General features: G+C 42.7%; 2 protein-coding genes across 2 annotated transcripts in view; both read right to left on the reverse strand.

The window, feature by feature from the left end:
* The window catches only part of KIAA0753 (KIAA0753 ortholog), a 57720-nt gene extending 39886 nt beyond the window's left edge, over positions 1–17834 (reverse strand). Inside the window, exons 1-7 of the mRNA XM_090292893.1 lie at positions 17370–17834; positions 16502–16664; positions 9879–10503; positions 7178–7284; positions 5709–5765; positions 5084–5299; positions 2928–3138 (exon numbers count right to left, since the gene is read on the reverse strand). Of these exons, the coding sequence (XP_090149019.1) occupies positions 2928–3138; positions 5084–5299; positions 5709–5765; positions 7178–7284; positions 9879–10503; positions 16502–16594 (1309 nt within the window). The 5' untranslated portion in view covers positions 16595–16664; positions 17370–17834. The remainder of the gene's footprint in view (positions 1–2927; positions 3139–5083; positions 5300–5708; positions 5766–7177; positions 7285–9878; positions 10504–16501; positions 16665–17369) is intronic.
* Positions 17828–21631, reverse strand: LOC149997798 (uncharacterized). Its single transcript, XM_090292890.1, has one exon. It carries the CDS (start codon positions 21577–21579, stop codon positions 18259–18261), a length of 3321 nt encoding a protein of 1106 aa, XP_090149016.1. The 5' UTR covers positions 21580–21631; the 3' UTR covers positions 17828–18258.
* Positions 21632–21833: the final 202 nt, after the last annotated feature.

A 21833-nucleotide genomic window follows, 5' to 3' on the forward strand; every position in this document is an offset into this window, starting at 1 on the left:
TAAAATACAACCTACTGAATGGATGAAGATATGCACCAATGATACATCTGATAAGGGGCTATATCCAAAGCTTGTAAAGATCTTGTCCAACTTGACATAAAACAAAAAAAAAAAATCCAACTGAAAAATGGGCAGAGTACCTGAATTAGACATTTCTCCAAATAGGACATACAGGTGACCAATAGACATATGAAAAGATGCTCAACGTCACTAATCATAAGAGAAGTACAAATTAAATCCATAATGAGATACACCTTATACTTGTGAGAACGGCTATCATCAATGAATCAACAAACAAGTGTTGGGAAGGGTGTGGAGAAAGGGAACCCTTGTGCACTGTTGGTGGGAATTCAGATTGGTGCAGCCACTGTGGAAAACAGTGTGAAGATTCCTCAAAAAATTAAAAGTGAAACTGCGTTATGATCCAGCAATTCCACTTCTGGGTATATTATCTAAAGAAACCCAAAACACTAATTCAAAAGAATATATGCACCCCGATGTTCACTGCAGCGCTATTTACAATAGCCAAGATATGGAAGCCACCAAAGTGCGCATCAGCAGACGAGTGGATGAAAAGGGGTGGTACAGATACACAATGGAATATTACTCAGCCATAAAAAATAAAATCTTGTACCATTTGCAATAGTATGATGGACCTGGAGGGTACAATGCTACGTGAGATAGGTCAGACAGAAAAAGACAAATGGCATATAATTTCACTTATAAGTGGAGTTTAAAGAACAAAATAAATCAATAAACTAAAGTGAAACAAACTCATAGATACAGAGAACAGACAGATGGTTGTCAGAGGAGAAGAGGTTGGGGGACTGGGTGAAAAGGAGTAGAGACAAAACAGTTATGTGGATGTAAAGTAAATAACAGGGAATACAGTCAATAACTATGTATGGGGCTAGGTAGGTACTGGAAATTCAGGGGAACATTCTGAAAAGTATAGTATACAATTATCTAACCATTATGCTGTACACCTGAAACTAATACAAAATAATATTGAATGTAAACAATAATCAAAAAATAAGATTTAAAGAGCACCAAAATAGAATCTTAAGAAAAAAAAACTATAGAGAACAATTATGTTCATTAAAGTGCTAAAATAATTTTTAATATTAATCTCTAAGACAGTATAAATGTTAATCAATTGTGCAAGTACAAAATATGTAATGTTGATTTTTAAAATTTGGATGACCATAGTAAATAAGCAATAATATTCAAAAGAATGTATATAAACAGATATATGCTGAAATTAAACATAGCTTACAAAGTAAAAACCAGGAGAAACATTTCCATTAAATCTGTGAGGGAAATTATGCCCACCATTATAACTATTATTCAGTATTATTCTGAATTAAAACCCACTCAATAAAGCAGAAAGGAAAAAAAGAAAAGATATAAAAATTGCAAAGAGAAAGGCAAAACTTTACTTATTTGTAGGTGATCTCATCTATCTGGAAAAATACAAAAAAACAAAATCTTGTATTTTATCGCATCTAAAACATTGAGTATAACACATCATTATTTTATGCACCAATAACAAATTTTTTAATATTGCCAATTAATTATACTATTAATTTAAGAATGTATATCAATTTCAGGAATGTTCAAATGTATATCTTATCACAGTGAATTAAAGATTTCAGCCAGGTGCGAGATATAAGAGAGCAATGTACAAATACAACAATAACCAACTTCAAAATGTAATTAAAAAGATCCCATTTACCATAACAATAATAACTGGAAATAAACCTAACAAGAAATTTAATATGTATTCCTATGTCAGGAATACTTACGGGCAGAAAATTATAAAATTCAACTGACGGCATGGAAAAAGGACCTGAATAAATTAGTGGGCCAACTTCATGTTGTGAAGATGTCATTTCTCCCCTAAGTAATCTATGAACTCAGTGTAATACCAATCAAATTCAGACAACATTTTTCGTGGAGCTTGACAAACTCATTTTAAATTATTTGGAAAATAAGCAATCACCATGAGTAAAATTTTGAAAAAAAAGAACAAAGAGGAAAGAGTTGCCTCATGAACTATTAAAGTATGTAAGAAAAAAATTTTAATTTTGACTACAAAATTAAATTTTTCTGTGTCAGAAAAGACATCATAAACAAATTTCAAAAGCAAGTGACTAAGAAAAAATATCTGTAATATATGTATACAAAAAAGGATTAAAATCCAGAATATATAGACTCTATATATCCATGAACACAAAAGACACAGAACCCAGCAGGGAGATGGCAAAGGACAGACAAACCAGGAAGAGCAAATAAGCAAGGCTGAGGAGCACACTAGGAACCAGGGAGATGCAATAGGAGATAGCAGGATACCATTTTCCCCTGAGAGACTGGAAAATTTTTTAAATTTCATTATATAAAGTAGTTGGCAAGGATACGGGGAATGTATATTTATGATCACTGCTAGTCAGAACAGAATTGTATGCCCATTTTCAAGGGCAAGTTGGCAGTGTATGTCTAAATGTGGACACCACATAAGCTAACAATTCCACTTGTCAGAATAACAAGAATTTATTACCTGTGTAAAAAGATAAATATATAGCTAATGTGCGTGTGTATATGCATATACCTATTTATCTATTTATCATTAAAAGGATAATTAAACATAGGGCTCTAACTGCCAGCTCTGTAGAAATTTACTCTGCGTAGCCCAAATGCTATGATGTAGGAAAACAGAATCCCACTTTTCCACTCTCCTCTGATGAAGGATAGTCCAGCCTCCAGCCTAAGGAAGCATCTTGGCTGCAATTCACTTGTCCTAGTAGTTCAAGTACACCTATTGTGGACTAGGTTTTAAATCCTCATTTTCCCCTCAGTGTAGCAACTGTTACAGTCCAGACAATTCCAAAGAATAAAATGCCTTGCAATGAACATTTTAAGACACATACCAGCAAGAACCTTCTTTGCCACTGAAGGTTGTCTTGTTTCCTCTGGAAGTATCTTCTTTGTTACAAAGGGTCTCCTCTCGCTCTTTGGAAATGTACTTTGCCATCGCTCTAAGGACTGTTGGCTACCAACTGGAAATCTGCTCCTAATTTCAGTGACACTTTTCTTTGCCTTTTTTGGTGACAGTTTCTTTTCCAGTAGGGATTCCAAAGCCTGCCATAAAACAGTGAATTTTTCTCTTAGTTTATCTCTGTGATTAAAAAGCTTGACTTTTAATCACAAAATGAGGACTCCAGAGAAATGAGTTATTAAAGGGTTCTCTCTAAAGATTAAAAAATGTTGTTTAATTTAATTTTAAAACTCTATTACTTAAGACATCAAATTAATAAAAGGAATTCTTTTACATGTTAAGGTCACTAAAACCAATAACAAAAAGATAAAGACTATGAATACTTTTAAAGGCATTCAAGTTCTAAAATTAAGGATCACCATTTTAGAAACTAGCCATAGTTTTCAAAATATAATCCTATATGCTTTAAAAGCATTTTAATTCTCAATAAAAACCTCATAAACTCAAATAATATTTTAAGTGGACAACACACTACATTTAGTACACATATTCATAAACTAAAGGGAACTCTGTGGGTCCAGTGGCTCTTGTCACTCATCTACCACAACGGCAGGAGACCTGTGCCCCCCCTTTTCTAAAAGAGGCACATCCTCTAATAATGTACCCACTCACTCATTACCAGGCAGTAAGGGCCTTGTCTGCATCCGGTCAGTATGAACTGAGGACAATTGAACATAGTCAGCGAGATTTAGTTCAAGTGATAGTAAGAAAAAATAAGCTACGGGACGGTGCAGGTACATCAACAAGAAAAGAATAAATTGCTTGCACTACTGAATACTTCCAAAAGTAGAAGAGATAAACACTATTTTTAAGAAATGTTATGTTAAGGTACTCACTCTTGCTCAAAATTTGAGAAAGGGACTAGCTGGTCTCTTGAGATGCTTTCTAGGATTATAAAGATATATCCTCTGAACAAAATCATTTTGACCAATAAATGTTTCTGACGGATAAGTTTAACGAGCATCACATGACTTGACATGCTATCTAAAGGTTTGCATTTGATAATAGCATTCCTGATAGAGCTCTATATACATGAACATAACCAACGTATTCACAAACATATTTGCGGCCTAGTGAAATTGTAAAGCTAAGAGGGCCTTATAGACCAGCAAAGGCTAGTTAATGGTAAAGCTGGGATGTCAATGAGTTTACGCCTGTCCCCACTACAGACCATTCTTCCACAGCCAACAGCTTCCTGCGTCACACTAGCAGGGAGGCCGTCTTTTCATTTGTGGGTGGAGCTCTGTGGTGAAGTGGAAATCGCAGGGGCACAGGAGTCAGAGATAGGAACTGGATTCCCAGCTTTCAAGAGAAGTAATTGTGGCATGTCTCTGACCTTTGCTTTTTAAAGAATTGTATCTGTAAAACAGGAGCAATAAACCTACCGCAAATCACAGCGCTGCAGTAGATAAAATGGCAAAATTTTGTGGTAGCACTCTGTGAACTTCGGAGAACTAGCAAGATCGAATGCCATATTGTCCTTGTTGTCTTTGTCACCAAGAAGAGCAAAGAACACTATTCACTCCTGACTAGTACCTGCCAGATGTGGTTTCCAGAAGTCTCTAGCCATATCACAAGACTTAAGGCTCTGCTTCTCTAGATCTTAAACTGTCTCCTTTCCAAAAATCTCTCTAGATTACACACTGATAGTCTAATTAAAGCACTAATACAACAGAGTTTACTGTTTTCCTTTCCTGTACTAGTAAATTCTTTATTAAATGGCATGATCAGGAAATGGAAATTTCTTTTTAATTAATGGACCTGGTGAAGAGTTGTTATATGTTCTAGATTCAAGCCACCAATTCTCAAAGAAATGAAATATAATATTATAGACCAGATTATAAAAGCAATAAAATTAAAAGCAAGTCCTTTTTCTGCCCTTGGCAAAGCTTTAATATTTACTAGGTGTAGCAGCTTTGTCTTGTATTCTCCATAAATCTCAATGAAACTTGGACACAGTAAACATCATCTCCCTGCTTAGGAACAACACACTTTTAACAAAAATTTTTAAAAGAGTCAATTTCATACCTCAATTTGTTGCAGGATATTTATAACCACATCAGCAACAGAAGAATCAGCATCCAGCTTGGCAGAACAGAGGGAAAGCTGGCGAATAAGACTGCCCAGTTCCTTACACTGAGCGGGAAGTGGGTGCTCCCCTCGGTCAGTAAACAGAGTGACAAACATTTGTAAGGCCCGAGTGGCTCCTCGGTGAGCAGCTGCCAGCCTGGACACTGCCCACGACTGGCAAGAAATGAAATGTGTGAAGTTATTTCAATATTCAGAACTTCTTGACATTAACCCCACTCTGAAGAATACTTACAGTCTGTCTCCTTTCTACACTGAACTATTTCCGTTGTGAACACCTTTGCAGAGTTAAAGGAATTATAAAGCTTAAAGATTTTCTAATGACAAAGTTTTTTCCTTCCTATTCTCTGTTTCTTACACCAGCAGCAACAACAATAAAAATCTACTTTCAGAATTTGGAAGACAAACCCAAATTCAGAATATTTAAGGTGTTTGTGCTCTCAGTAATAGGTTTCTACAAGCATTGAAAATAGCATTAGTGCAGAGAACACACATGATACTAACACAACATTGGAAATCTAACTTATAAATAGTAAGTATTAATCATAATTGAATTGCATCATACCTTCTTGGTGTGTTTATGTGGACTCATTTTATCCAATTCTTCCTGGATTTCTTTAACCTGTTTTGTAAAGGGAAAAAAATAAAAACCTCATAGCTTTCTAACAGTCTTTTTTTTTTAAAAAAAAATTTATTTATTTGTTTCTTTATTTTATTTTATTTTATTTTATTTTATTTTATTTTATTAGAGAGAGGGGAGAGGAGAAAGACAGGGAGAGAAACATCACTGTGTGGTTGCCTCTCACGCCCCCAACTGGGGACCTGACGTGCAACCTAGTCATGTGCCCTGACTGGGAATCGAACCAGCGACACTTGGTTCGCAGGCCAACGCTCAATCCACTGAGCCACAGCAGCCAGGGCTCTAACAGTCATTTTTGTAGAAAAGGACACAGCCTGGTCTTATTCAAATATAACCATTATTAATTCAAATCACTTGAAAACGAAACAAGGTTCTTCATTCCTACAACCCCCGAACAGTTACTGGTTTCCAGTTCAAAATGGCAAAAAGAGCACAGCGTTCACCTTCCACCCCTTGGTCCCCAGTGTAATAGGTGAACACACAGGCGGGAAGGTGGAGGTGACTCTGGGAAGCCAGGAGGGCCAGATCAGTGAGTCCTCAGGGCCACGCTGAAGGACTTGGCTTTCATCCTCAATGTCACAGAGAGCCACTGAAGTCTTTTAAGCAGGGGTCCAACAGAGAAAGATTCGTGTTTTCAAACAACCTCTATGGTAGCAATATAAAATAAGGACTGAAATAAAACCCAAAAGAATATGGAACAAAATCTAGCTCTCATATTTTCTTTTAAATAAAAAGGTCCAGTTTTTGGTTCAAGCAATAAGACCAGAAATGAGTTAGACTTATTAATGGGTAAGGTCTTAAAGGTAAAACAAACATGTAAAAAAAATCTACCCATAAACAATGTAAATGCCCATTTATCAGCCACTAAAATGTGTCCTAAAAGACACTTAACATCATCTTCATTCTTTACTATTCAATAAGGATGATCAAATTATTTACTCTTATTAAGTTTCTAGTACATTATAAACATGAGACAGATAGGAAACTAAAATGGTCCCTTTATTCTAAGATGAGGATTCATAACTGGGGACAAAGGGTTTTGGGTAACTAATCCCCTTGACTTTGTCTACAATATTATGTGCTGTATAAGCATTTTTTCCCCTAGGGAAAGAACCCACTGCTTTTAGTAGATTCCCAAGAGTCTATGACACCAAAAAGTAAAAAAGCACTATTTAAAGAGTTAGGCTATATATACACAATACACAAACAGACATAAAGGCAGATGACAAAAGACAAAGAACTATTTGTCCACGTGTTCAGGAAATTTAGCCTCAAAAATACGTTAGAATTCACGGAGGATACCACAGCGCTAGTATTTCTGAGACGAAACGAAGACACATTCCCTTAGAAGGTCACACACAGGGCTGACTGTCCTGCTGCCCCTGCTTTCGCACCTGCTGCCGGAGCACGTAGAGCATGCGGGCGGAACGGACAGCCTGCTCTTGCCTCCTGACCTGGATCCGCCGTTCTTCATCTGGATCCAAGGCTTCCTCCATTTTATCTGAAAATATTTCCCCCAAGTGGATTAGAAACCAAATTTAAAAACTTATAAAAATTTCAATCACTCAAAGAGATAATAAAGTTGAAGATCTCTATTTTAAGAAGAAAAATGAGGCTGTCATAACAACAAAGGTCGTTTTTCGTCAACCACGAAATCAAGAACACTGGGGCTGGGGTACTGTCTCAGAGACGGAAGGACCATGGTGACATTCACTAGGTCAAGCTCCCCTCTGTGCAGGAATTTCCTGGATCAAACTCCACTGGACAGCCTACTACATCGCGAAGTACCTCTTACTATTTTAGAATTCTTTATATTGAGCCAAAATCTGTAACGCTTTCTATATTTTTCAAAACCCTTTATTGGCCTACTTGGATGATTAGCAAGATTTCTTTTACAGTTTCCTTTCTTGAATCCAAAAGAGAAATCCTTTCTCTAACATATGAAGATTCTATGAATGTCCAAAGCCTTCATATATTTGTCAGGAAGCACACCCTCGTATACAAAGGTGTTCCACATTTTCAAAGTTAGTTCAAAGAACTTGCTTCTGTAACATTGTCTGAGGGACATGCAACCCATCCATTCTGTCCAGTCAGCAGTTTTCAAGAATGTTTATGCAACACAAATTCTTATGCTGAACTCTATTAAACAAATCAGATAAAAGCAGTGCTTTAAAAGTACATTTTATAAATTCAAAGTTTTAATATTCACTCATTTAAAAGTCAACTAATGAAAATCTTTTTGAAGAAATCAAAACCTGAAATCCAGGCAGTGTGGACAGATGCAGCCTCAGAGGAGCCTACAAGCCACGCTGTTGGTATCTCTTGTTGGCCTGCCTTGTGTGGAGAGACTCCGGACTCATCCACTTATGTGTCAATGGTAACTGGCTCAGGCAGGGTTTTTAACTGCTCATCTTATAGATGACTTTTTTTTTTTCACTGAACTTATTGGGTGACGATGGTTAATAAAATATACAGGTTTCAGGTATACAATCATCATCATCTGTATATTGTACTGTGTGTTCACCATGCCAGGTCAAGTCTCCTTCCACCATTTACGCCCCCGCAGCTGATTCTGATGCACCCAGTGCGCAGGGCAGGCTTGGGAAGCGCAGCTGGGCGTTTCAGGGCTACTCAAAGGGGGGGCTGCCGACAGGAGCTGCCGCGAACTACTGCCAGTCCCCAACAGAGCAGAAATCAAAAGTATCCATTTACAGGTTTTTACAGCAATGTGCCATTGTCATGACGGTTTTATTATAGTTTAGAAAGTTGTGATTTGTGATTGACATTTTTAACTAAAAAATAAAACAAACAAAACGAAAAACAAAAACCTTTGATCCAGCCCTTCCCCACAAAGAGTTTGAGAAGCTCTGCTCTAAATGTCCCCTGTACGAAGTCACATCATCAGGGCAGAGCCTCTCGGCTTCTTTCCCCCGGGAGCATGGCTGCTACCAAAGTGTGCCATGGGGAAATGCCACAAACGGACACTGAGCAACGTTATGAGAAACAAATCTTAACACTCCTGTTATCTTGAAGTAGGAATGTGTTTAATTCTTCATCATATTACACAACATACTTTTTATGAAGGCCCACAGGAGAAATGTTTTTCTGGCCTCAGTATGTGCAATAATTATTTTCCTTACACAATCGTTTTTTCTGTTTTAGACTTTGTAAATTCTGCAACTGATCACACTTTCCTCTTTAGCTGGCTGCTAGGAAGCTCAGAAACCAATTTGTAACCTATCCCTAATATATGTTATTTTCCCTTTCCTTATTTTTTCCTGTACCACAATATCCTTGTTTATGTGTTTGTTCTACCTTGTCCAACCACAGGTATTTTTTTAAGGCACCTTAAATTCCTCACATAACTTGCGTATATGTATATATAAATTAATTTTAAAATGCCGAAGATCATCATAAGACTATGTATTATCCTAGCACAGTGTATGTGATGCTCAACTCCCTGCCCCCTGCAGTCTGAGCTGGGCTCAATTCCCCTCCTAACCCTAAATTTTCTATGTGGAGTCAATGCTCTACACGCCAAGGAAACACAAGGGCCAGAAGAATCCTGAAGAACTGCAGAACACAGTACATGGTGATTATACAACTTCCTTTCTACCCTGGGGTCAGATATTTTACATCTATATCCACCACTTCCCTCGCCACTGCTATGCACTCATCTGAACATTGTCTAAATTAACACTGGTTTAATCTACCATGTACACATACTATGCTCTTTTTGAACAAATTAAGAATAACTTTGTCTGAAGAACTTCTGGGTAAAGAAGCAAACTTCACAGGGTAATTTTCACTCTGGTGCCAGAAGACCTAAGGTTAACATAGCAGGTGTCCCAATGCCGAGGCTGGGCGCTGGGCCAGCCAGTCGCTACGTGTGGGCTGTGTCACGGGCCTCTGCTGGGAGGAGGGGCCCGCGCAGGGAAAGCTCCTCAGAAAGAAAGACACTGGGAAGACTCAAAGTCCACCCGTCTGGTCACGAGTGCTTACTCTAGTGACAGAAGGGGGTGGAATTTGATGGAGGCAGGGGTCCCAAAGGAATGAATGTGTTTGAACTATCCCACTCTCACCAGTTTTTCTCACCTTCTTTAGTTACTTCTTCAATTTTATGGATACAATTGCTCAGTATTTTCTGGAGTCGCTGAACGTCCAGCAGGCTTCTGTGTTCACTGGGGCTTTTCTGCTCACCTATCCTGGCATGCGGCTGAAGTCCGGGGTCACGGGTGGGTGGCAAATCTGGCACGGTCAGATCTGACTGTCCAGGGTGAGATGTGTACACGTATACCTTGGCACCTGAACTGGAAATGTAAGCTTTGGATGGCTGACGGCTGCAGTGCGAAACTTCCTGATTCTTCAGCTCCTTCCTTTCCACGGTAAGGTCAGGTATTTTATGTTTGGTGTACCCGTGTTTCTGAGAGACGTGGGGCTGACTTCTGAGGTGATGCTGTTTCACATGTTCTTCAAACTGTCTCCGTTTCATATCTCTTTTGGCTAGGTGGACGGCATAGCTAAGTCTCTCTTCTGATATGACAGAAAATGAGATGGAACTGCTTTGGTCAGGACCATCTCTAAAATCCAAATCTTTACAACTGTCTGACTCATTGGGCAAGTGCTTCACTTTTTCTATTTTAATTGCTTGTGGAGGAGAATGCTGGATTGCCAAGTTGCTTGAATGGGTAGGAACATTCTTATTAAACTGAAGCTGGTTCTTTAAAATAAATAAAAGTAAACACTCATTAGAGAAATAACATTTTGTATTGTTGGTATAATCAGTTTCTAAAAATTTACCCATGCAATTATTAGCATTAAAAAGTATTTTTATTTTGTACTGATGGAATCAGCCACTCTCATACACCCTTAACCCATCACACGGCCCACGGGTTCTGTCTGACCACCACTCAGACCTGCATTATCGTCCCCCTGTTTACTAACAGCTTACTGGGATCCTCCTCTAAACATCAGCCCAAAAGGCTTCAAGCAGCAAGCAGTAAGTTCCTCTACTCTCCAGCGATGGACGTCTGTCCTGTTTCAAAATATCAGGTTCTGGCAAGTGAGCGACACAGTCCATGATGAGCATTCCCTGAAATTGCTCCCAGACACACCACATAGCCACACAGGACCTAAGCCAAGTTCTCCTGAGATTTTCATCCGGTACTTGGACCACATCTTTTATGCTGTACCTAAGTTCATCTTGCTCTAAACAGTCCACTTACACCTTCTTATGCAGGCTTAAATTTTTGTCCGTTTTAATCATAATAAACACAAGTTTTGTTTTGTTTTTCAGCTAACATAGTCATGTTTCCATATTCCCATAGTTTTCATTATTTTTCATGGTTGCATTTCCAAAATTCAATTAACTAATTATAACTTTATTATTAAATATTTAATTATTCCCGCTGTTCCATGCATTTTCCCACCTCTTTTCTGACTATATGATTAGGATAAATGATCTATTCCGGGATTACCAGGCCAAAGGCAACAAACAACTCTACAGCTTTGGACGTGGTAACGACAGCCTCCATAACGCTTGTGCTGTGGCGGCTGTGTCCTGGAGATGGCCTCCCCAACTTTCACAAGTAAGTTGCTTATATAATCATGTGCGTGGGGAGTCAAGTTCAGAATAAACCCATCGTGATAAAACTTCAAGACAGTATTTTGAAAAAGAAAAGAAAAAGCAGCTATAAACCTCACTAGAAGTTATGAGAGAGAAAAATAAACTGGCTACCATCTGAAGAGTACACATATTGATAAACAGTACTTGAAACCTGTAGCTTAATATGGAGGAAGTCTTTTCCCCCCCAAAGGAAAAAACAACCTAAAGTACCTGGGGGATTTAATATAAGTACCAGAAAAAAAATACGGGTGAATTTCCCTTTGACCTGGGTGCAGGGAAAGATGTTCTAACTCAAAATCCATACGCAATAAAAGGAAAGAGTGACAAAATTTTATTACATTAAAATAAAAAATTTTAAAACAACTTCTACCTGTTTTTTTATGGATAAAAAAAAGCCATAAGCAAAGTCAAAGAAGAAATAATATCTGTAAATATAGAGGGCTCCCTAAATATAAGGAAATCTTAAATATTGAGATCTAAAAAAATCAAAACTCAACAGAAAATAGGAAAAACACTTAGACAACTTACCAAAATTACATATAAAAATGGCCCTTAAACCTATAAGTTGGTCAATCTCATAAAAAATTAAATAAAAAAAATAACAAATTAAGAAAATACTGACACATGAACAGATTAGCCAAAATGTAAATGGTATGACAGCACCTGCTATTGGTGAGGCCATGAAAAAGCAGGCACTCTCAGAGACTGGTGGGAATGCAAACTGGTACAATCCTCACCGGGGGAATCTGGCAACACAGAACAAAATTACTTATGTGTTTACTTTTTGACCAGCCATCTCACTTATAACAATTACCCTGAAGATACACCCCCAATACACATGCAAAGGATTACTCACTACTGCACTGTTTGTAATTGCCAAGTATTGGAATCAACCTAAAGGCCCATGTAGGAGAATGACTCTAAAAATTATGCTCCATCTACACAAAGGAGTACTATAAAAATGTAAAAAAGAAAGAGGAAGATCTCTATGAACTGATATATCATTTAGTGAAAAAGAGCAAAGTGCAAAAGAATACCTGTAATATCTTCAAAAAAGGGGGAAAACGTTTCATAAGAAAATATACACGCATCTGATTATTGGTACAAAAAGGAACACAAGGAAGAAAAGTCAGAGACTATTAAGATTAGGTACCTACAGGGTGCGGGCAGGAACTGGGTGGGCATGAGGCAGGCCAGTAAGCCAGGACAAGCAGAACAGGCAAACTGAGACAGACAGCTGCGCAGACTGGTGGAGCCATTTACAGCGAGATACAAAAGGTCACCTCCTTAGGGATGACATCTAGGCCTTAGTTGTGTTTAAGCTTCAGGCCCAGAAAAGCAGCAAAACCAAGTGGGTGACACCAGGACCAGCTGCAGGGACTAAAGACCCCCTGCCCTGTCGCTGACCAATCAGCAGAGACCCCCACACTGAAAGAGCACACCTGGAAAACCCACGAATATTCTGCTGAAGCCGCCCCTCCAGTTCCTGCCTGCAAGAGATAAAACCCTCAAGACAAAGGAACCAGGCTCATGAGCACTCTCCCTCTGGGGGACAGCTGGCCCCATTCCCTTTCTTCTTCCCCCACAGGCACGCATCTCCTAAACTCTAAGCGTCCCCACAAGACTTAAAATTGGGCGAGCAATGGGCAGCGGCACCTCGACCCAGGCTGACCCCCTGAACGTGTCCCCAAGGCCCCCCTCTTCTCTGACTTCCCAGTGGGTTAAGGCAGCTCAGCCTGGGCTCCTCCTGTGCTAAGCCCTTCCTGTTCACTGTCCCCAGCTTTAATCAATGCACCCCCATGGTCACCTGGACTTGTGTTGTGAAATCTTTCCTACACAAAGTCAAGAACCCACATGCTACCAGCTGGCCCTAGGCAGACCCGCTCAGGGCCAGGTCCCCTGTCCAGTAACAGAAAGGACAAAAGGAATGAAGAGGATATTACACTCCTCTGAATATAATTTTTTATACAGGTATATTTGGAACGATGTCAAGGTTCCACATATACTAGAGAGCCAGAAAGGAGGGGGGAGCAGAAAGGAGGGAAGGAGGGAGGAAATAAGTAAAATTAATAAGGATTAAGGAAAACCCTAAAAATAACTACTAACCAATGGAACAAAATGAATTTCCAATGAATAACATAACCACACTAAAAAGTGAGCATTAAAAAAATTAACCCAATTAACTTTTGAACACAGCATTGGATCATATGACCTCAGTACTCTAAAGTTACTGCAATTTTTAATTTGTAGGCTTCTCTTTTTGCAGAGACATGGATTACAATTCTGAAATATTTTTGTACATTCTAGGATTGAGTAAATAAGTAAATGTATTTGGATAACTGGAGTGAGGTTTCACATTGCTGAATAAAGGAATTACAAATATGGAGAGGGTTGAATTGGAATTGAAGATATCCATGTGAACTCATAGGTTTTAATATAGACAGGCCAGCAGACGGATACATAGAAAGAAAGAGAAGGGGAAGGAGAGACAGGGAGGGATACAGACATGAGTGTAGACATGAATGTATGCATGTATGGGCACACGAGTATATACATCTATTTCCCAGTTATCCCTAGAGGGTCTACAAACAATGACACCCAAGAATCAATGAGCATATCTAGCGCCCAGATATTGATTTCTAAATTCCATTCTCCATTAAAGGGTCAAACACTCTTTAAATAAATGGCTGATTCCAGAACTGGAAGAGTGAAAAAATATGCTAAGCCTGAAATATCATCTTTTCATACCAAAAGGTGGTCAGATTGATGAGAACATGTGAAAGGGACACAGGAATCAGCTTGAAGTGGCTCTCGTAGGCCGAGTCAGAGATCACTTGAACATCGAAATATATATTTGAACAAAGATTAATAGTAATATATAAAAGATTATGAAGTACTGAATAAAGATTGAGTCCGCTCTGATAGGAAGGAAGGAAGGAAGGAAGGAAGTCAACATTTGCCAACCATCATAATAAAAAGCTGATCCAGGCAAAAGTCATCAACGACCGCTAAAACTAATGGATGGAAGCTTGGGGAGTAAAAAGATACTAACGATGTTTCAAAGACAGATACTTTCAATTACAAAAAGTAACAGAGTAACTTCACAACGGAAAATGCGCCAGACCCCGCCTGAATCACATGACTCGAGTTAGCGGTGCCAGTACTGGGACTACATGTACAGCGTGCACCTCGTGGTGTGGTCCACTGAGAACTCAGCATCACTTCCGTGCTATTCCCACCACAAGTGCAAAACCTGAATTTAATTAGGAGAAAATGTCAGACAAATCCAAATGGAGAGAAAATCCTCAAATAACTGGCCTGTATTTTTCAAAAATGTAAATGTCACAAAATATAAAGATTCAGAAATTGTTCAGATGAAAGGAAGTTAAAGAAACATGACAACTAATGCAACTCGTGATCTTGAATTTTCTTTTGCTATAAAGGACATTACTGAGACAACAAACAATATTTAATGTCAGTATTACTTTAATGTTAAATTCCTGAATTTGATCACTGTACTATGATTATTTAAGAGAAGATCTTACTTTTAGAAAATACACATACACATCTGCAATTTACTTACTCAGTTTAGAAATAATGTAGGGGGAGGAGAAAAAGGGAGAAAGAGAGGGAGAGAAAACATAATAAAATGTTAATATTTGGGGAATCTGGGAGAAGAGTACCCAGGAATTCTGTGCACTATTCTTACAACTCTTCTGTGAGTCTGAAATTATGTCAAAATTTAAAAAATTCTTTGTAAACCACAATGAGATATCACTACACACCTACCAGCATGGCTATAATTAAAAAACACACACACACCAAATGTTGGCATAGATGTGGAGCAACTGAGGGGCTCTCATTTGTTGTTGATAAGAATGTAGAATGATAAAACCACTTTGGAAAAAAGTCTGTTGGTTTGTTAAAAATTAAATATACACTTACCCTGTGACCCAGAGATTTCACTCTCAGGTATTTACCCAAGAGAAATGAAATATGTTTACAGAGATTTGTGTAAAAATGTTCATAGCACCTTCATTTATAATAACCCAAATGAGAAACAGCCCATGTGTCCATCAGCTGCAGAGTGGATAAACAAACTGTGGTACACTCCTGCGATGAAATACTATGCAGTATTAAAAAGGGACAAACTACTGATACATCCAACACATAGATAAATCTTAAAACCATTATGCCCAAAGAAAAAAGCCTTCCACAAAAGAGTACACAGCATATGATTCCATTTATACGAAGTTCTAGAACAGGCAAAACTAATCTGTGGTGGAAAAAAATCAGAATATCGTGGTTGCTTCTGGAGGGTAGGGTAGGGATTGTCCAGGAAGGGGCATAAGATAATTTTCTGGGGTAATGGAAATGATCTGTATCTCGAAAGAGGTAAGGGTTACAAAAGTGTATACATTTGCCAATACTCAGCAAATGTGATAAGATGTATATATTTCAATGTATTTATTTCAGGTATAAAATTGACATCAAGAGAAAAAATGAAAAAGAATGAATTCTAGTATACGATATACATGCTGAAGTAGTTAGGGTACTTGTGTCTGAAATTTACTTTGATATATGTCAAAAATAAGACAAGACTGATGAATGGATTCTAGACAGATAGACTGAAGGAGAAGGACAGATATGCAATTAAACAAATATAATTAAACAGTAATGGAATCTAGGTGTTCACTGTGAAATTGAACTTCACTGTATATTTGAAGACTTTCATAATACAATGCTGGAGGGAAAGATATTTGGGGTATAACTGGGTGAAGTTCAATACAATAAAGGCTGGTTATTACATAATATTAGGAAAATTTTGTTGTCCATTTCTTAGTGAATGGCAATATAGTTAAGTAGAAGAGTTTATTTTTAGGACCAGTATTCTGAAATATTTAGAAGCGTCATGATATCCGCAACTTACTTTGAAAAAGGTGTGCCACAATTTTAGAGAGAAGGGTAGATAAATAGGACAAACTGTTGCCAACGTTGAAATAAAAGATTAAAAAGGTGTTCTTATCCTTTTCTTTCAACTTTTATGCTTGAAATGTCTCAGAATGAAAATATGAAGGAAAACAAAACCTACCTGGCCTGGAAACCTCCAGGGATCACTCCTCCCATCGAGCTGAACACCAGACACGAGGTTCACGCAGGCTGCAGCTGGTCGGCCTGGTCCCATCACGTCACACAGTGCAGAACGACAGTGCGGGCTTAGTTATCGGCCAACAATGTTTCCCAAAAACCATTGCCTGAAATGAAAGAAAGTTACTTTCAGATTAAGAGTCTCCAAACAAAGAAAAGGAATAAGTAAAAGGCAATACCATGCTCATACAACAACATTTTAGAAGTAGTCCATAGCAACCTCATGCTAAAGAGCAAATGCTGAAGATCGGTATCCATGACTGTTCCTTCCATTTACAAAAGCAAGTACAGTTTTGAAATTCTACTTTCCAAGAGAACAAGGGGACACTTTTTTAATGACAATCTCTTGGCCCCTTTTCATTCCAAATTTCAAATCTCTAGGGTCTTCAGTAAGACATTATTCCAAAAACAGAGCTCTGCTATGGTCAACAAGCACATCCCAGCAGGGCATTTTATGGACATGCATTCTACACTAATAAGTCCTAACCACTAGTCAAAACGTAATTACGCTTTACTCTACTAGGAAGCTCGGAAGGACAGAACTGAACAATTCTAAGTAGACCTGCAGGATCAGAGCAGCTAGGTTGAGGGCCGGACCTGCCATTTACTGAAAAACTGCTCCAAATCTTCAATCCCCCCCGCCCCCCAACACACAGTGGCGGTAAAAAAAGACCTGGAAGCGTCCTGTAAGCTGTTATGGGCTACACTCATGACCATCGCCTCTCCCTGCTCTGAATGCCCCCTTATGGACACTTCATCATCCCTGCACTCAGCGCGTGCTGATCACACATTTGTCTCAGGTTGTTATTTACCTATTTCACAGGTATATGTCTCATCTTCCCAGCTAGACAAGGTTCCTTGAAGGTAAGGGCCTTGTCTTGCTCTTCTCTTGTATTTCCCACAACACAGTGCTTTGAGCATAGCAGACAATTTAACTCAACATTTGTTGAATTAAGCTGATTTCCATAAACTGACTAGTGTTAAATGTACTGGGGAATTTATTCTCTCAAAAAATCCCACAGAAAATCAATTGGGAAAATCGGGTTTAAAAAAATCCTTAATTTAAGCTTCTGAATAAACGCAACATTTGTAGGCTGGATTTGCTTAAAGACAGACACATCTGAAGGAATATAAAGGCAGCTGCCCAAGACTCCTTATTTCTAAGGCTGTAGAGACAGGATCAAAAACGAAGACGGGAGGAGGCCCGTGAGCAAGGCGATCCCAAGCGGCGTGACAGCACCACAGTTTGGGGCCAGAGCCGCAGAATGGTGTCTGCAGAACTGGGGCCAGGGCAACTGCAACTTTCACGTGCTCAACACTTTCCCCTGGGATGCCAAAGGCTAATCATCCATCCTCTACCAGGAAAGAAACAAGGTGATCCCCACAGTTCCAGGACACCTCCAGTGATGCTACACACACACACACACACACACACACACACACACAGAGGACACCCACCCCCAAACCATTCCCCTGTACAAAGTCCTGGGACACCTCTCTCTTTGCAACCTGTCCCTTTCCAATTGCTCCGCAAACCTCCCAATGTTACCCCACATACTGGGGGTCTTCTTCACAAAGTACCTTCCCCATCCTGAGACACCCCTATAGTCTGTACCTTCACCCACAACCCAGGACAGATCTCCCCCTAAACTGTTCCCTCCCAAAGGGTCCCAGGATCCCCCAATCTGTTCTCTACACATACTACTGGAATGCCCCCCACAACCTGTCCTCCACACCATTTTCTCCCGAATTGTCCCCCCTCGCCCTGATTCCAGCCGCCTGTCCAGTCTGTCTTCCCCCTCTCTGCTGCAGGGGATCTCTGAAACGGCCAATGCTCGTTTCCTCCCCTGAAGCTGGGGACACTTTCACAGCTTCATTCACCCCCGCAGTCACTCTAATCCCTGACACTTCTGGCACATTCTCATTGTCCCTGGTCCTGCGCCCATGGGTGTAAGCCACCCCCGCCACCTGGCTCTTCCCTGCCAGCCCCAGGATACTTCTGCCTCCTGTCTCCTCCCCTGAAGCCCCAGGGCCCCCTGCAGACTGCCCCGTCGACACTGGGGGACCTGGGACAGCAGCACTCATTTCCTCTCCTGCAGACCCAGTCACCCACACCGCAGCAGGCACGCACCCCGCCACGGGAACTCCTACAGCTGCAAGCACCCCCAAAGACAGAGGTACCCTCTCAGCCTCAGGGACTAGTCCATTGGGTCTGCGTCTCCACAGCCCTGGGACGCCTTCAGAGCTGGTCTCCCCACCCACAGGCCCTGGAGCCCCGGCGGCAGTGGTCCTCTCAGTTGCCGGTCCCCTTCCCCATACACCTGAGACGTCCTCAGAGCCAGCACCACCCACCGTCGGCCCAGGAACCCCAGCAGCTGTGGGCACTGCCACAGCCACGGGAACTCCAGCAGCCTCAGGCTTCTCAGCGGTCTGTCTCCTTCCCAGTAAGCCTGGGCACAGCCCCACGGCCACGGATACCCCTGCAGTCTGTCTCCCTCCCGACAAGCCTGGGATGCTTCCAGGGCCCACCTTTTCCCCTATGGGCCCAGGCATCCTGGCAGTGATGGGCATCACCATCCCTGTGGGACCCTTGGCATCTGGAGGTCCTTGCACTGTCTCTCTCTCTCCCCACAAGCCTAAGACACCTCCAGAACCAGACCTAGGTGCCCTGGGAGCCACAGGTACCCCATCAGCTGTGGGGACCCCTGCTGTCACAGGTGCTCCTGCAGTCTGTCTCCTTCCTGGCAAGTGTGAGAAAGCCCCAGGACCATCCTCTGCCCCCAGAGGGCAAGGCAGCCGAGGAGCGCTGGGCACCTCAACAGCAGCCACAGGAACCCTGGCACTCTGTCTCCTTCCCCAAGAGCTTGGGACACCCCCAGAGCCAGTCTCCTCCCCAACAAGCCCAGGCACCTCCGGAGCCACAGACACCCCGTCGGTCTCAGGAACCCCGATAACCTGTTTCCCTCCCCATAATCCTGGGAAAGCCACAGAACCAGCATTTTCTCTCACAGAAAACAGTTCCTCAGAAGCCACAGGTACCCCTGAAGCCATGGGTATTCTAGTAGCGTGAATTCTTTCCCACAGGTCCAAGACATCTCCAGAGCCGATTTCCGGGTACACAGGGCCAGACACCCACACAGCGGCAGGCACCCTTCCAGACCCAGGTACGCCCGTGGCTGTGGGTGCCCCTGCCGGGGCACACCTGTGCTTGGGCGTGCCTGATGCCTCGGATATCCGTATCGTCTCAGACAAGCCCACAGCCTGTTCTCTCCTTTGTTTTCTCCTCCTGCACAGACATGAAACATCCCTATAGCCAGTCTCTCGATCCACATATCCAGGTACCCCTAAAGCTGTGGGCACCAGAGCATCTTGCTCCCCTATAGCCTGCCTTTCCCACGGACTCAGGACATCCTCACAGTACGTCTCCTCCCCAACAACCCCTGGCACTGAATCAGCCAGAGGCACCCCCAGAGCCTGCTGCCTGTCCCACAGGCCTGGGGTACCACCACATCGTGTCTGTTCTATGGCCCCTCGCACCACCCCAGCCTGGGCCACACCCACACGTTGGTCTGTTCCCCACAGACCTGGGACACTCCCGTATCCTGCCTTCCTCCGCAAAGCCCTAGCTACTCCCATAACCTGTCCTCCATTCCAAAGGCCTGGAGCACCCACAGGACCTGTCTCCTGCTCATCCAGACCAGATACCTCTGCTGTCTGGGCAGAGTCCCATGATCCTGGGTCACCTGCAGAGCCTGTCTCGGCCCACACAGCCTGTCCCCTTTCCCTGAATCCTGGGTCACCACCACATCTCGGTTCCTCTTCAATAGCACAAGGTACCCCTACAGGCTCTCTGATGCCCCACAGGTCAGGGATACCCCTGGGGCCTATCTCCTCCAGAGCTTGTCTTCTCCGCCATATGCCCGGAGCACCCACAGCAGTACTTTCCTCCTCTAAAGCTCTGGGTACGCCCACAGCCTGTCCCGTTTCCAGTAAGTCTGGGGTACCCCCACAGACTGCCTCTTGTACCAGAGCCCCAGGCACCTGTACGGACTGCCCTCTCTCCCACACACATGGAGCGCCCCCACAGCCTACCTCTACCTTTACAGCTCTAGGTACCTCCACAGCCTCAGGCCACCCCATGGCCCCGGGCACCCCCATAGTCGGTCCTTTTCTCCAAGGCCCTGGGACAATGTCATTGCCTATCTCCTCCACTGTCCTAGGCACCCCCACAGCTTGCTCTCCCCGGAGCAGGGGTGGGACAATCCCAGAGCTTGTCTCCACAGCCCCAGGCACACCCATAGGAGGTGCCCTCACAGCCTGCCCAGGCCCATGCCAGCCTGAGGGCCTCTCACAGCCTGCCCCTAGGCTGGTAGCTGTAGATATTCCTGAGACCTGGGGAACTGCCCTAACCTGTCCTTCCACCCAGGGTCCTGTAAGACCACCCCGGCTGGTCTCTACCCACGAAGCTAGGCCAGGTACACCCCTTTCCACGGGCCCCTCTCCTGGAGGTACAGGATGGAGCTCGACTCTGCTTCCTTCCCCACGTCCTGAAGCTGCCCTCATAGCCTGCACCTTCAACCACAGCTCCAGAATGCTCTCATGCCCCATAGATCCGGGACGACCCTTCCTCTCACAGCCCCGGGGACTCCGATAAACGGCCTGCTCCTCCTCCCCAGTGCCCGTCACCCACACAGACCCGGCAGGCCCCACCACCTGGGGTTCCCCCACGGCTCCGTTCACCCACACAGCCCCAGGGTCCTCTGCAGCCGCAATCGAGCCTGCAGCGCCAGGTGTCCTGGAAGCCTCGTTCGCCCCTGCGACTGTCTCCGCCACTTGTCTTCTCCCCCGTGGCTGCCGACACGGCTGCAGCCTTTCGGCACTGACACAGCGCGTCTGCCACACCGAGGACCTCACCCAGCGCCCCACTCCTCGGCCTCGGGCTGTCCTTGCCACCCATCTCTTCCCCCTTGGCCTCCGCACTCCGCGCCGGGACACGCTGGGCCGCACACCGCGGCCTGACATCTCTGCGGTTTGCTCGCCCCTGCGCGGCCTGAGCAAGACCTCACGGCCAGTCGCCCGGCTCAGAGCTCGCGGACAATCCCCGTCTTCCTCGGCGCAGCCCCAGGGCACCTCGCTGCCAAGGCTGCTCCACACTCGCACTCACGCACGCACACACACACGCACAGCGCCAACCTCGCAGCCTTACCTCCTCCCAGCCCCCGACCCATCCCCGGCCAGCCCCGCACCCCCTTTCCCAGTCCGGGCCCCACCCTAAT

The sequence above is a fragment of the Furipterus horrens genome, unplaced genomic scaffold (genome assembly GCF_987537825.1).
Source record: "Furipterus horrens unplaced genomic scaffold, mFurHor1.1.pri manual_scaffold_11, whole genome shotgun sequence".
NCBI lineage: Eukaryota > Metazoa > Chordata > Mammalia > Chiroptera > Furipteridae > Furipterus > Furipterus horrens.

Bases quoted from the DNA above. Each gene is read 5' to 3' on its own strand.
- LOC149997798 (XM_090292890.1), bottom strand. From the start codon at position 21,579: ATGTCAGGCCGCGGTGTGCGGCCCAGCGTGTCCCGGCGCGGAGTGCGG.